General features: G+C 47.1%; 1 protein-coding gene across 1 annotated transcript in view; it reads left to right on the top strand.

The window, feature by feature from the left end:
* The window catches only part of WSCD2 (WSC domain containing 2), a 66,601-nt gene that overhangs the window by 22,360 nt on the left and 30,655 nt on the right, over positions 1-13,586 (top strand). The window contains exons 4-5 of the mRNA XM_008586732.1: positions 5,015-5,043; positions 11,184-11,305. Of these exons, the coding sequence (XP_008584954.1) occupies positions 5,015-5,043; positions 11,184-11,305 (151 nt within the window). The remainder of the gene's footprint in view (positions 1-5,014; positions 5,044-11,183; positions 11,306-13,586) is intronic.

Raw genomic sequence — 13,586 nt, 5'->3', positions numbered from 1 at the left:
CCATTTTATGCTTGTGGAAACTGAGTCCTGTAGAGAAGAAGTGGCTAAATTGAGCATTCCTTGGGTAGGCTCCACAGAGAAAGACGCATTTGATGAGGGCCTTGAAAGACACATAGGATTTCTCCTGGTGGAGGAGGGGAGGGTACCCAGACTCAAGATAAATTCCCAAGGGGTGGGAGAGAAATCCAGGTAAAGAGAATAGAGCGTGCAAAAGCCTAGAGGCAATTTCAGGAAATGATGGGCAGGCATGCTGTTTCCAACGCCACAGTGCCTTTTAGGGACTGAGCATGGATGGAACCAAGGTCTCTGACTCCCAGTTTGGGAGCTCACTCATTACAGTATGATAAACACTCTAACATCTTGAATTAGATTCAGGACCCCATCTCCTCTCTTTTGGGGGATCTCCTTGGCTGCAGCTTAACTCCTCCCTTCCCTGACCCCTGATCCCTCCTTCTGCCTTGTTTCCTGACTCTAAGCAGTCCAGGATCTCTACTGTCTTTGCTCTGACTCAGTGGCACTTTCAGCTTCTCATGCCTGGGATCTGATTTATACACAAATAAACCAGAAAGGGATACCTTCTGAGTCACTGGTACATGACTGAAGCATATATTACATCAGAGAGAGAAATGAGCAAACACTCCAGGAAACAGTTATGGTGGAAACTAGATTCCACTTGTAGAGTCATTAGTTGGTATTAACATTGTGTCCTTATTGTGTTTTCCTGAGCAGTGGCACAAAACTCTTAATGATTAGGAAGATCCAAAGGAGGCTTTTAATCTCCCAAGCACTACTCTTGTGGACTGTCTGCTTTGCACAGGGAGCCAGCCCATGTGTTTCTGTGGTGATGGAGTGCTTTTACAGTAGTGAGAGCATTAAAAGGTTGGCAGAGCAAATGTCTGCAGGCACCCTGCTATTCTGCCTTGACGCAGACTCTTCGGCACGTGGACTCTTTGCCCTTGTTACAAAGGAACCGAAAAATGGACTTCCTTTTTGGTCAAATTACATTTTTCACAGCAGTTTGCTAAATGTGTCAGCAAGTGTAGCTTTCTTCTCAGGGGGAGAGACCTGCTGGTGATTTGGGAGCTTTATGACTTTATAAGATGTTGCAAGAAATTTCATTTGCCTGAATGATTCTTGCAAGCTTTGGGTTGCAAGGTTCATTAGAACTAAGCTGAACTACACATGTTGTTCCCATGGGTGGCTGTCCATGGTACTGACCATCTTTCAGTGCAACCTAAAACTCCCATGACTGCAAACCAGCCTCTCCCAAGCCTCAACATTTTTTTCTTTCTTTTTTTCTACTTTGGCAAAGGCATTATGTTTGCACTATCACTGCAAAAATAGACCTCTGACTTATGGTTTACAATTTACATGGTGGATTTTGTATACTGTTGTTAGTTCTGGCAATTTATTGTCTTCAAAAGTTAGAAGGAGAATTTTGGGGCAATGTTTGTGCTTTAAGCTCACTGATACTCCACTCTAATCACTTCTTTTAAGGGAAGCCTCAGATGATCAAGGGAAGTCACATTTCCTTGTATGGACCATGTCTAGTTCCTTCTTTGCCAGTCCTAGAGGCCTCTGCTTCCCCTTGATTCTCATATATGTCTGGGACCCCTGGATTTTCTAATTCATGCAGAACTTCATGAACTTTTCTGTGCAGTGCCAAAGAGACAATAGTTAGAAAATTTTTCTCCATCTGCATCATAGTGGGGGACAATTGGTTTGCTTTTCTCCCCTAAGCAAAATTCATGAAAGCAGGAAGACATTGGGGGAAAATGTAGGTTTTGCAATCAGGCAGACATAGTTTCTATCGTAGTTCTCTCACTTGCTGTGTTGACTTTGGCCAAGCCACTTATTCTCTCTGGGCCCCAGGTGCCTCTTCTGTAAAATGGGAACAATTCCAACCTTTTACAATTGTTGTGACCGACAAGTGAGATACAGCCTAGAAAGCACCTTCCACAGTGCCTGTTATGGAGTAATTTTGATGCCTCCCCCCACTTCTTCCTAATAAAACTCCCCAATTCACTCTGAGAAACACCCAATTCAAGCTATTTGAATATCCAGCAGCCTACAGGAGCCTTTGGAGATGTCCAAAAATAGCTGGTTTGAATTCTCCTTGGACAGTTAGGCTTTTTGTGTAATTCAATCTCTCTGATTATAGGTAGCTAGGCAGCCGTTAACAGCTTCCAGCTCACTGCCTTTTCTCCTTGCCAGCATCTTTAATGCAGTAGAGCTTGGCCTAATAACCCGGGGAGTGGTGGCCTCTTTCAAACCAGGGAGAACTCTACCACGCCTGCCTCTAAGCTGATGCCTGGTGACATTTACCTCATTCTTGTGAAGCTCCAGAACAAAGAGATGATAGGACTTCAGAGACGCTTGCAGCTGGTTCCAGGCTCTTCTCCATCTGCCCCCAGCAAAGAGTTGATGAACAGTTGTTCTGCTCACCTCTTGCTGGTAAAAAGCCCAAGCTGCTGAGGTCATGCACCATCCCAGCTGGCCTGGCAATGAAGAGCTAACATTGTTAGAATGTGGGGCATGGGCTTTCACAATTCTTAGATCCCTACTGTGGGGCCTGAGAGTGTTTGCGGGAAATTCGAGTGGCTAGCATGGGATTTCTGGAATGTTACAATGTTAGAATTAGGCAGGCCTCCTGCAGAATAGTGGAAAGGTGAGAAACTAGGATGTGATGTCAAACAAGATTGGGGTCAAATCCCTACTCTGCTCCCCACGGGAAATTCGAGTGGCTAGCATGGGATTTCTGGAATGTTACAATGTTAGAATTGGGCAGGCCTCCTGCAGAATAGTGGAGAGGTGAGAAACTAGGATGTGATGTCAAACAAGATTGGGGTCAAATCCCTACTCTGCTCCCCACTAGCTATGTGACCTGGAAAAGTGATCAAATCTTGCTAAGTCTCAGGGGCTCTGCTTATAAAACAGGATAATAGCAATGTCTACCTCATAAGTTGTTGTGAGGGTTAATTGAGATATAATATGTGTAACACACTTAGCACTAGTGACATATAGTAAGTAATTGTTATTATTAATTAGGGATTGGTCATCAAGAAAATGCCAGTCAGGGTTGCTGCTATTACTGTGGGCTGTGTAGTGCATGCCTCCAGGGAGTGCCATTTACACAGACTATGAGTGAGCTGTGTGAAGCAGTGGCCCTGAAACTCCATGCAGGACTTTGCTTGTGAATTAAAAATGCCCAAAGACCCAAGATGCTTTAAGTTGGATTCCCCCAGATACAAGGATATGAGCCTTGGTTGACTTGGGAGATGATTCCAGGATGTACCTGTAAGGGAGTGAAGAAGTGAAACAGGAAAAGCAAGGAAGCCAATACAGAATCCTTTACAAAACAGGTCACTAATGAGGAAAACTGAAGCTTAATCCCTTTGGGAAATGGTGTAGAACATGCTCCAGAGGTGTCCCACCCGAAGGGCAGGAAGCTGTTGTATTTATTCTCCAATTCTCAGCCATCACCAGCTATGGATGGCTCCTGGGGAGATTTACTCCCTAGCAGGTTCAGTCTGTCCCTGACAGGCCCTGAGGCAAGAGAGTCATGGTAACTATCAGCCTATACTGAGATGGTGAGTGCCAGGGGCAGGCATATTAATGGGGAACTGAGAGTGTCTACTGCATAGGAGCTAGCCACCCTTCATGTATTATGAACAAGTGATGGAGAAAAGAACAGGAGGAGACATCGACTGAGTACTTGTTAGGTCTCAGACACTTATAAATGCCATTGCATGGATTTCCACCCCAACTGTGCAGGATAGATACAGTGATCCCCATTTACAGATGAAGAAAACTGAGGCTTAGTGAAGGGAAGATACCTGCCCAAGGGCACGCTGTAAGTTTGCTTAGTAGTTAGTGGTTGTCCTGGGTCTATCTGATGAAAAACTAATGCCCTTGTATTATGAACAAGTGATGGAGAAAAGAACAGGAGGAGACATCGACTGAGTACTTGTTAGGTCTCAGACACTTACAAATGCCATTGCATGGATTTCCACCCCAACTGTGCAGGATAGATACGGTGATCCCCATTTACATATGAAGAAAACTGAGGCTTAGTGAAGGGAAGATACCTGCCCAAGGGCACACTGTAAGTTTGCTTAGTAGTTAGTGGTTGTCCTGGGTCTATCTGATGAAAAACTAATGCCCTTTTAGCTGGGCACTAGAGCTTTCTGCAAAAAGGAAGCCATCTTCCCACTGCTGTAGGAAATCCAAAATTCTTTATACCACAGGAGAGGGTTAGGAAGGTTGAGGGGTCTACTGGCAACTTCCCTTTCATTTTTGGACATAAGAGACAAAAGAGCCTTTCACGCACAGAAGAGGAGAATCAGGTGACCCATATTATAGATGAAGGACATGAGAGGACTGGAGAGATTAAATGTCTTGGCCACCGTGTATATTCTTGGTGTCCAGATCACCAAGGCATGGTGGAGAGCCAACTGCAGACAGAAATCACCTCCAAAATGCTCCTTAGATCCCTGGGAGTTGAGCTAAACCATCCCCTTGCTGGCTCAGAAGTCTCTCCATCCTTTCCACCAGACATTAGGAAGCCCTCTGTTATTCCATAGGGTTTCTCGCCAAAGCAGAACAAGCCAGCCTGCAGAAAACCCTTCATCTAGGATATTACTGCTCTTGGAACTGATTTCCCAAACTCTTACTCTCCCTATTCGCACCCCAGCACACACCTGGACCAAAGAGAGACACATGCAGTAGCTTCAGATTCATCTCTGGCCCTTTAAGGCCTCTGAAAACCTACCCTAATCTGATATTCAGAGCATTCATTTCAGCCTTCCTCTCTAAACTGAGAGATTCAGGGACTCATTAGCAGATGCTTAAATGTCAAAGGGAGACCAATATCTGCAGAGCTGGGTTACAAAATCTTCCTTCCTCTTCTCACCCTTGCAGTCCTGCCTCCTGATGTCCAGGCAGGCTGGAGGAAATCACATGGAGAAATGCCAGGGCAGAGATTCCACATCCCTCCCTCCTTTACAGCCTACAGACAGCTGGCAAGGAGACAAGCCTCTGACTGCCCCTTCTTCAGTAGCCACAGCTCACAAGTCTCATGCAGGGCCATCTCTGAATAATCAACCCAATACTCATGCCCCCACTTTAGAGATGAGGACGTTGAGGCTCTGAAAAGAGAGGAAATTTTTCCATGGTCAAAGACAAGGGAGGGTGCTGTGTGGAGGTGAAGCTGATGAATTCCAGAGAGGAGAAGCAAAGTTGGGACCAGAACTAGTCTCCTAGTCGCTGGTCTTCTGATCCTGTCGGTCCAGGGAAGTGCCATGGCCTTCTAGTGTGGCATCAGACTGGACGGCCTCTTCTGGGGCTCTGGGTCAGGGCTGGGCCCCTCAAGACCATCTGGAGACACAAGCTAATGTGGCCCTGTCAGCAGACTGAGCCCAAGAGATAGGCGCACAGCTTGGGGGAAGAGAGAAGAGCAGAGCACTTGGCCAGAGATGCCCAGTTGAAGAGCATGTGGGCTCACAGGACCCTGTGCCTTTAATTACTCATGGCCATGTCTGTGAGATGATATAAGGGTGACCACTAGCCCCAGGGGACCCCACAGACCACCCTGGGCTCACTGAAGCTCTCACATGCCCCCAGGCAGACATGCTCCTGTACAGAGACTCGTATGTGAGATCCACTGTGGTACAAATGACCTGCACAGACAACAACAGTGTCCCTGGCTGTGGGCACCAGATTTAAGGGTCCCCGGTGCTCTTGGCACCCTGAGAGAGACTCCAGCTGGGCTGGATTCCAGCAGAAGGACCCAGTCCTCCTGTTACTCTCTCTTTGGAAGGTGTATTTCCCTTTGCACTGGGGAAATACAATTTTTGTTCTAACATAGGTGCCGGTTGTTCAGGGCTTGTTAGGAAATGCTGACGAACCACTGGTGTCATGGAGCCAGTCTGGTGGGAGGTTGGCTGCTAGGAGAGGGGGAGCCCTCCTCTCAGTGAACTGGTTGCCAGGCAACCCGGATAGAGCCCCTGGGGTATTGTCTCCACCAACCCACACACCTCATGGCACAACTGCACCCTTCTAGAGATCTGATATGCAACTACACAGTTATTTGCAGAAACGCACGGCCAAACGCACATGACTGCAGTTAAACTCCCATTGTGATGAGACCAGCCAGACAGGGGGACACATATCTGCTCATGGAGTAAGGTCACACTTGCATTCTCAGAGTTCGGAATCTGCCTGCCCAAACCCCAAACAGGTGGATTCGTACTCACACAGTCACTCACACACACTCGGGATGCACACACTGTCACTCACACCCTTTCATGTACAGTCAGATGCATACTGTGTGCACAACGATAGACACACATTCAGTATCATGTCCCGCCATCCAAACGCACCCTCGGTGTAGCCAGGCCCACAACTGCCCTCACAGTCAGCCCCTGCTGCCCCCATGAGTGCACAGACAGACACCCCCCAATGTGCCCAGACAACCCTCACCCCTTGTGACATGACTTTGTCTTCCCCTGCACAGTCCTGTGTTGAAGGTGTCACACCCCACCAAGGTGGTAGGAGGTGGTTTGGGGAAGGACCCATCTTAGGGGGTAAAAGTGGTGGGCTTCAAACCCCTATAGTGGACCCAGGACTATCCCAGCCCCAAAGGGGCTTCCATTGGCCCCACCCCCAAACCACTGCCTGTAGCTTGTGACCCAAGGGGATTTTAGGATGGTCCCTTAAATAGGATACTGGTGGGAAGAGGCAGGTTAACAATTTGAAGATCGTTCCAGAGACTCAGGGTCAAGACTGGACATTTGGGGATACTTAAAGAGAACAAGACTGCACTGTCAAGAGACCTCAGAGGGACAGCCTGACTCTCTGAGTGACCTGTGTTCAGAAGTATTGTGAATGTGAAGGGCAGAAGAGAGAAGATAAATGTTGCAGTGTTTTAAAATGCTAGGGCAGGGCCTTGGCTTGGGTTTTTAAAGAGCAGCAGCCCAGGAGAGTGTGCGGACTTGGAGTTCATACATTCTGGGGTTGGATTCCAGACACTGCTACTTATTAGCGGCGTGGCCTTGGACAAGACACTTCCCCCCTCTGAACCTGTACTTCCCCTTCTTTATAATGGGAAGAATGAGCTTTTCCTGGTAGGGTTTGGGAGGGCTCCATTAGATAAGGTGTATCAAGTGTTTGCACAGTGCCTTAGCATGGAAAGATCTCAGGCAGACTTAGGTTCCAGTCTCAGCTCTGACTCTGATAGTTGGGTAACCCGTGACAGGTGGTTTCAGACCTCTAACCTAAGCATTCAGAGTCCTCTTCTGTAAAAATGGGGATCCCTACACCACCAGAGTGAACCCAATGGTTCAATGAGGCCATGCGTGTGAACGGCTCATCCTAGCTCCTGGCAGTTAGCATGTGACCAATACATGGCAACTAGAATGATAACAACATTGTATTAATATAGGCATGCAATCGTGATGATAGTATTATCATTATTGGGAGAAGCATGGGCTTTGGAGACATTTGACATGTCGTTTGACAGCTCTGTGACACTAAGGAAGCCAGCAAGCCTCCCTGACTCTGTTTTCTCATCTATGAAATGGAGGTAGCCAGCATCTACCATATATTCTTGATGTGAAGATTAAATGGACCCTGAGTACCCAGCATGGAGCCTGGCATCAGCGGGGACTCAGTAAAAACTAGTGGAGTCAAAAGAGAGAGGGCAAGGTCAACATCTCATTGCCCTGTGACCTGAGTTAGCATCAGGCTAACAGAGTTTTGTGGTTAAGTGAAGGTCCATCCACACCGCTTTGGGCTTCCCGCCTCATTGCCATAAATCTTTAGCTTAAATGTCTGCTCCCCACTCTGCCCTCACAGCGTAGGGCACATTCTATGAGCATCACTAAATCTTTCTCTGGGTGACCTTACAGGGCTTCCCTCTGAGCACCCCAGGCCACAGGATGGGAGACTGTCCAGTATTTCTTCACAGGGAGCTAGTGGCATTTTAGGTGTGACAATTCCTCATTTGGGGGTAGAGGGCTATCCTGTACAGAACATGCACATCCCTGCCCTAGCCCTCCAAGTGCCAGTGAGGCGTCCAGCCACTGAGGCAATCAAAGGTAGCCCCACACTTTTCCAGCTGTTCCCTGGGTAGTGGGCATGAGAGTAACCATGTAGGCTAATCCCTGCTCCCCATTTATACATGGGGAAACTGAGGCCTGTAGGAGCCACGGGCAGGTCAGCAGTATCCTGACACCACCACCACTGGCGCCTCTCTCACCGGGCTGGTGTCCAGCCACTGAGGCAATCAAAGGTAGCCCCACACTTTTCCAGCTGTTCCCTGGGTAGTGGGCATGAGAGTAACCGTGTAGGCTAATCCCTGCTCCCCATTTATACATGGGGAAACTGAGGCCTGTAGGGGCCACGGGCAGGTCAGCAGTATCCTGACACCACCACCACTGGCGCCTCTCTCACCGGGCTGGGGATGGAAACAGGGAAGGTGGAGGCAGCAATGGATGTGTGTGATCCTCAGCATGCTCCAGAAGTTAGCCACGTCACCAAAATCCAAGTGTCCTCAGCTCACTCGATTTGCCACTGCAATGAACAATTCAGGCTGCCGGTGCCAGGTGGTAGGAATAATCACTAGGTGCCTCTGATGGCTAAAGTTTTAAATTATCATTCATAAGCATTCTCCCCCCATCCTTCTGCTCAGGGAGTAATTCCATATCATTTTCCCTGCACATAAATATAAATATATGTGTGTATGCTAAAAAGTGGTTTTACACTATAGATAGACCCAGATACCAATATAGAAATAGGCATATGGTTTTGGCAACTTGCTTTGTGTTTTCCAAGGGCTAACATTTTGCTTCTGAGATGAGCTTCCATAAGTTTTTGCTAATTGTGGGTCCTTAGGTTTCTCATGCAACCTCCCATCTCTAAGCCCCATTTCTCTCATCTGTGAAATGAGTTTACTACCAGCCTTGCAGGATTTTCAAGAAGGTGAAATAAGCTCATGTTTCTAAAGTGCTCAGATGACACATAGTAGGGACTTAATAAATGGCACCCATTCTTGTGCTCATGGTTTTGATCCACACTGTGTCAACAGCGTCCTTTGTTTTATGTGATAGCTGTGCCTCTGGAAAGACATATACAACTCAAAATTTGAGAAATAACTGAACCCAAGTTTAAATACGAATCATGAGCCTTGCAATAAATTTGACAGTCACCACTTTTTGTTTTTTATCTGTCTTTATTCTATAAAAAATACATAGTTGTTGTAGAAAAAGAAAAGAGTTTTACAAAAAGGTGAAAATAAAAATTACTGTGATCCTACTGGATCAGAGTTCTCTACGGAAACAGAACCAATAAGATACAAGGATACATATATATTGAGAGATGTATTTTCAGGAATTGGCTCATGTGACTGTGGGAACTGGTAAGTTCGAAATTTGTAGGGCAGGCTGGCAGGCCGCAAACTCAGGCAGGAATGAGTGCTGCAGTACTGAGGCAGAATTCCTTCTTCACCAGGAAGCCTCAGGTTTTGCTCTTAAGGCCTTCAACTGATTGGATGAGGCCCACCCGCATTATCAAGGGTAACCTCCTTACTTAAAGTCCACTAAGTGTAGATGTTAATCACGTATACAAAATTCCTTCATAGAAAAATCTAGATTAATGTTTGACCAAACAACTGGACACCATGACTAGCCAAGTTGATACAGAAAATTAATCCATCACACCTACTATCCAGATACACCATGGTTATTAACATGTTGGTCTATGTCCTTCTAGAGACTCATATTGATAATTATTTTATAAAATTGATATTTTCTAATATATGCAGTTTTCTACTAAAATTTTTAATTCAATTTGTATTTAATTGTTTAACATTGTGTCTTGAGCCCACCTTCATCTGGCCAAAAATATCCTTTAACCCCATTGCTCCGATGGAGGCATGGAATTCCATGTGCTGCATTTCCATCCTTCACTTGCCCGATACCTCCCTGTTGGACATCTAGGTTGTTTCTTTTCTTTCACTTGTTACTTTTAAAAAATGCTGCAATGAACTTCTTTATTGGTCAGTCTTTGTGCGCATCTGTAGTGGACACTATGGGTGCCTGCCCAAATCCCCTTCACTGTGGGGACTGTTGGTGGCAATAACACACATCTGCCCCCTTCCCCAAAGAATAGCTATTAGCCCAACAGTAGCAGGTAGCCTCTCCCAGGAAGTTATGCTCCATCCTCGGGGGCAGCCTGCAGCCAATAATAGCCTGACATTACTGAGGGGGTCACACAAAACCACAGCCAGGCTCCTTTTCTTAAGGTGGGACCAGCTCTGCAGTGCAATTTTCCCCCCCAGAGCTTTCTGTGGGATGAGGCTGCAGGTGGGACCCAGTTGATGTCACATCCTCACCAACCTCCGTCCTCTGTCCTCTCCTGCTTCCCTCCCTTCCTCCTCCCTGAGAACACACCTTCATCAAAACACTTGTTTCAGGCTCTGCTTCCAGTGGATATTCAACATCTCTGAATATTTTCTTAAGGGATGACTTCTATTGAAGAGATGGTAGTGTGACCTCCAAATTTTCTATTGTACAGCTGTGATATTTCCAGATTGGGGTATCTTAAAGGGAGTCCCTCCAACATATCAGGTCCTTGCAGCCTGCAGGTGCTCAGTACTGGGTAGGTGGAGACTCCTGAGGTGCAGGTCTTTTCCACTAAAGCCCAGGACGATGGGAGGCAGAGGGTCACCTTTGTATTGATGAGGAAGGACAGGACAGCCCTGGCCCTTTCCCTTGCTCCATCAATCCACTCCTGATGAAAACACTTTATGGAATGTATCACTTCCCTGAATGGCACATTGCCACTGTTGAGAATAAGGAAGTGAGGTGTAGGGATGCTGACAAACAAAAGGGGTTAATGTGGCCCAGGAAGAACTTGACCTCAGTGGCCTGGGCTATTGGCAAAGTAGCCAGACTTGAGAAGAGCATTCTTTGAATGATCGAGCTCATAGGCTATGAACAGAGCTGTCCAAGAACAGAAAATGCAGCTGCTCTTTCTGTCTCTGCTTTGGCTCACTGTGTGAACTGGGGCAAGACTCTTGCCTTCTCTGGGCTTCAGTGTACAAGAGCTTCCTTCAGAAGGTGGTTCTTCTGTCCAGATCTTCCTCCTTCTAGATCTGACTACTACTTTTCCCTCTGGCCCTGCAGATGGAAGTGCAGTATTCCGAGGCTGTTTCCACAGGCCTGACAACCTCTCCCTGGCCTTGCCCGTGACAGCCGCCATGCCGAACATGTCTGTGGACAAGTGCGTGGACCTCTGCACAGAGAAGGTGAGCACAGGGTCCTGCTCACAGAACTCGGGGAGGAGTGGGTTGTGCGGGGCAGCTGAAAGGATGGGATGCTTGGCTGCAGATGGAACAGTTCAGTGGGATGGATGAGGTCATTGACTGATCTGTGACATGGGACAGAGATGTGACCATTTCATGTGGATCCAAGGAGTTGGACTACACAGGGTGGATCTCTCTCTCTCTCTCTCTCTCTCTCTCACCCCCCCCCCTTGAGGAAGCATGTTCTAGTAGTGAGGAATGCTCAGAAATGAGAGTGTCATTTAAGCCTAGATGCATGAGTGGAAGATTGCCAGGTAAGGGCAAAGACAAGCCCACCTTGGGACAGAGTGAAATCCCAGCACTGGAGGAATGCAAGCAGAGGTTGAGCATCAGTGCTGTCCAGGATTCTGGGCATTGGATAACAGTTGAATTGGATGATATTTGGGTCCCTTTCTCAGCCTAGGATTTTTGATGGCTGACTATTTATCCTTCTTTCCTATCCAGACTTGAACTAACTCCTCAAAGGTAGGGGCTATGCCTTATACATTTTTTGCCCTCCTTTTAATACCCAGCACATAACTGATGGACAAAAATGTCTAAGGAACCTGAGTCTTCCCTCAAAATAAGCTAAATACTGGATTGTCTAGAGGAGGATCATCCCTCATTCACCTCAAAAATGTGGTTGGGCATTTCATTTATTCACTCTGCAAATACTTAATGAGAACCTACTATATATCAGGCTCCTTGCTCAGTACTGGAGATGCAACATCACCAAGATATGGTCTCTATGCTCAAGGATACTGGCATTTGCTGGGGGCCTGCCTTATGACTCCTCCTGGGTGCTCAAACCTCACCCCAACTCCTGGATACCCCCATCTGCTCAGAGTCACCCTGCTTGGCTGTTTCTCTCATGGGACTCCTAATCCTTGAAGCATCTCTCAGGAAGACCAAGAGGCTGTGGCATCATAGAGGCTGCTGCTTGCTGAGAACATCCTCCATGCAGCCCTCTGCACCACAGTCACAGTTTATCTCTCACAACAAACCTATGAGTTTGAATCTTCATTTCACAGATGAGAAAACCAAGACCCAGACAGGTAAAGTCACTTGCCCAAGCTCACAGCACAAATGAGACCTGGGGTTGACACTTGGGACTACTCTTAACTTCTAAGCTACTCTGGAGACCCCACAGAGAGACTTCCAAGAGCCAGTCAAGAGCAGCCAGGCTACTTCAAATTGCCAAGCATTTCCTGAGTGCTTACTGTGCTCCTAAGAGACTCCTGGAAGGTCAGGAGTGAACTTCATGAGATTAAAGGAGGCTTGACTATCATTTGGTACAACTGTCTCCCCTGGGCAGGAATCCCCCTACCCACATGGCATTAGGGAGGGGGTCACACAAAACCACAGGGGGAAATTCCTCACTCCCTGAGGGCCCTGGAGGAACCTGCAGATCAGCCAGAGGTGGGGAAACAAATGTGCGTGAGACAGTGAGGTCACAGATCAGACTGTACACAGGACTGGAGAGACCAAAGATGTATATGGGTGGACAGGAATACCCCTCTGTAAACTTCCCTCTTCCCATTTTGTCTAATCTCCTCAGCGGTCAAAGGAGAGAAATTGAGGGGACTGAGTGGGTGGGAATACAGGGTTCTTGTGCCAAGTGCTGCACAGTCTGAGATTTAGGGTGCCAGATGAGATTCCAGTATCGGTCCCCAGTTAGAAAGTGTCATCAGTCATGGGCCAGTCTGACCCTCCTGCACATCATCACCTCTCCTCTGCACTTCAGTTACTACCACAGCTCATATTTAATATCTGTTAGGAAGAAACCAAGCCTACTGTGACAAAACTTGCTGGAGCCAGCCACCTACCTACATGTGACCTTGGATTGTTACCAGATTATTCCTAGACCAGCTACCAGGTAGAACTTGGGGATGTGAGTCCAGGCTAGAGGCAAATTGGATAAAAGACAGTCCCTTGCCCTCCAAATCTCGGGTCCATCCTGCTCCCACTTAGCTGTTCCATAGAACAAATAAAGCAATTGGGAGCAGCTCTCCCATCAAAGAATCCGGATACTCGCAGCTATCAGTATCCTCTTTGGCTTGAAAGAACAGATTCAAACAGCTTTTCCCAAAGCGTGGGCTCTGTATCACTGTAAGACCAAAGAGGCATTCCTGTGGCATTTGGCATGACAGTGAGAAAGGCATTTCTTTTTCAGTTCTCTTTCAAGTCCTCCAGGAGAAATCATCTCAGTGCTAACATGTCTTTGACAACTTTCTACCCTCAACTA

Source organism: Galeopterus variegatus, unplaced genomic scaffold (genome assembly GCF_000696425.1).
Source record: "Galeopterus variegatus unplaced genomic scaffold, G_variegatus-3.0.2 Scaffold4090, whole genome shotgun sequence".
Lineage (NCBI taxonomy): Eukaryota > Metazoa > Chordata > Mammalia > Dermoptera > Cynocephalidae > Galeopterus > Galeopterus variegatus.
The sequence above is the reverse complement of the archived record's forward strand: the minus strand, read 5'-3'. Positions and strand labels throughout refer to the sequence as shown.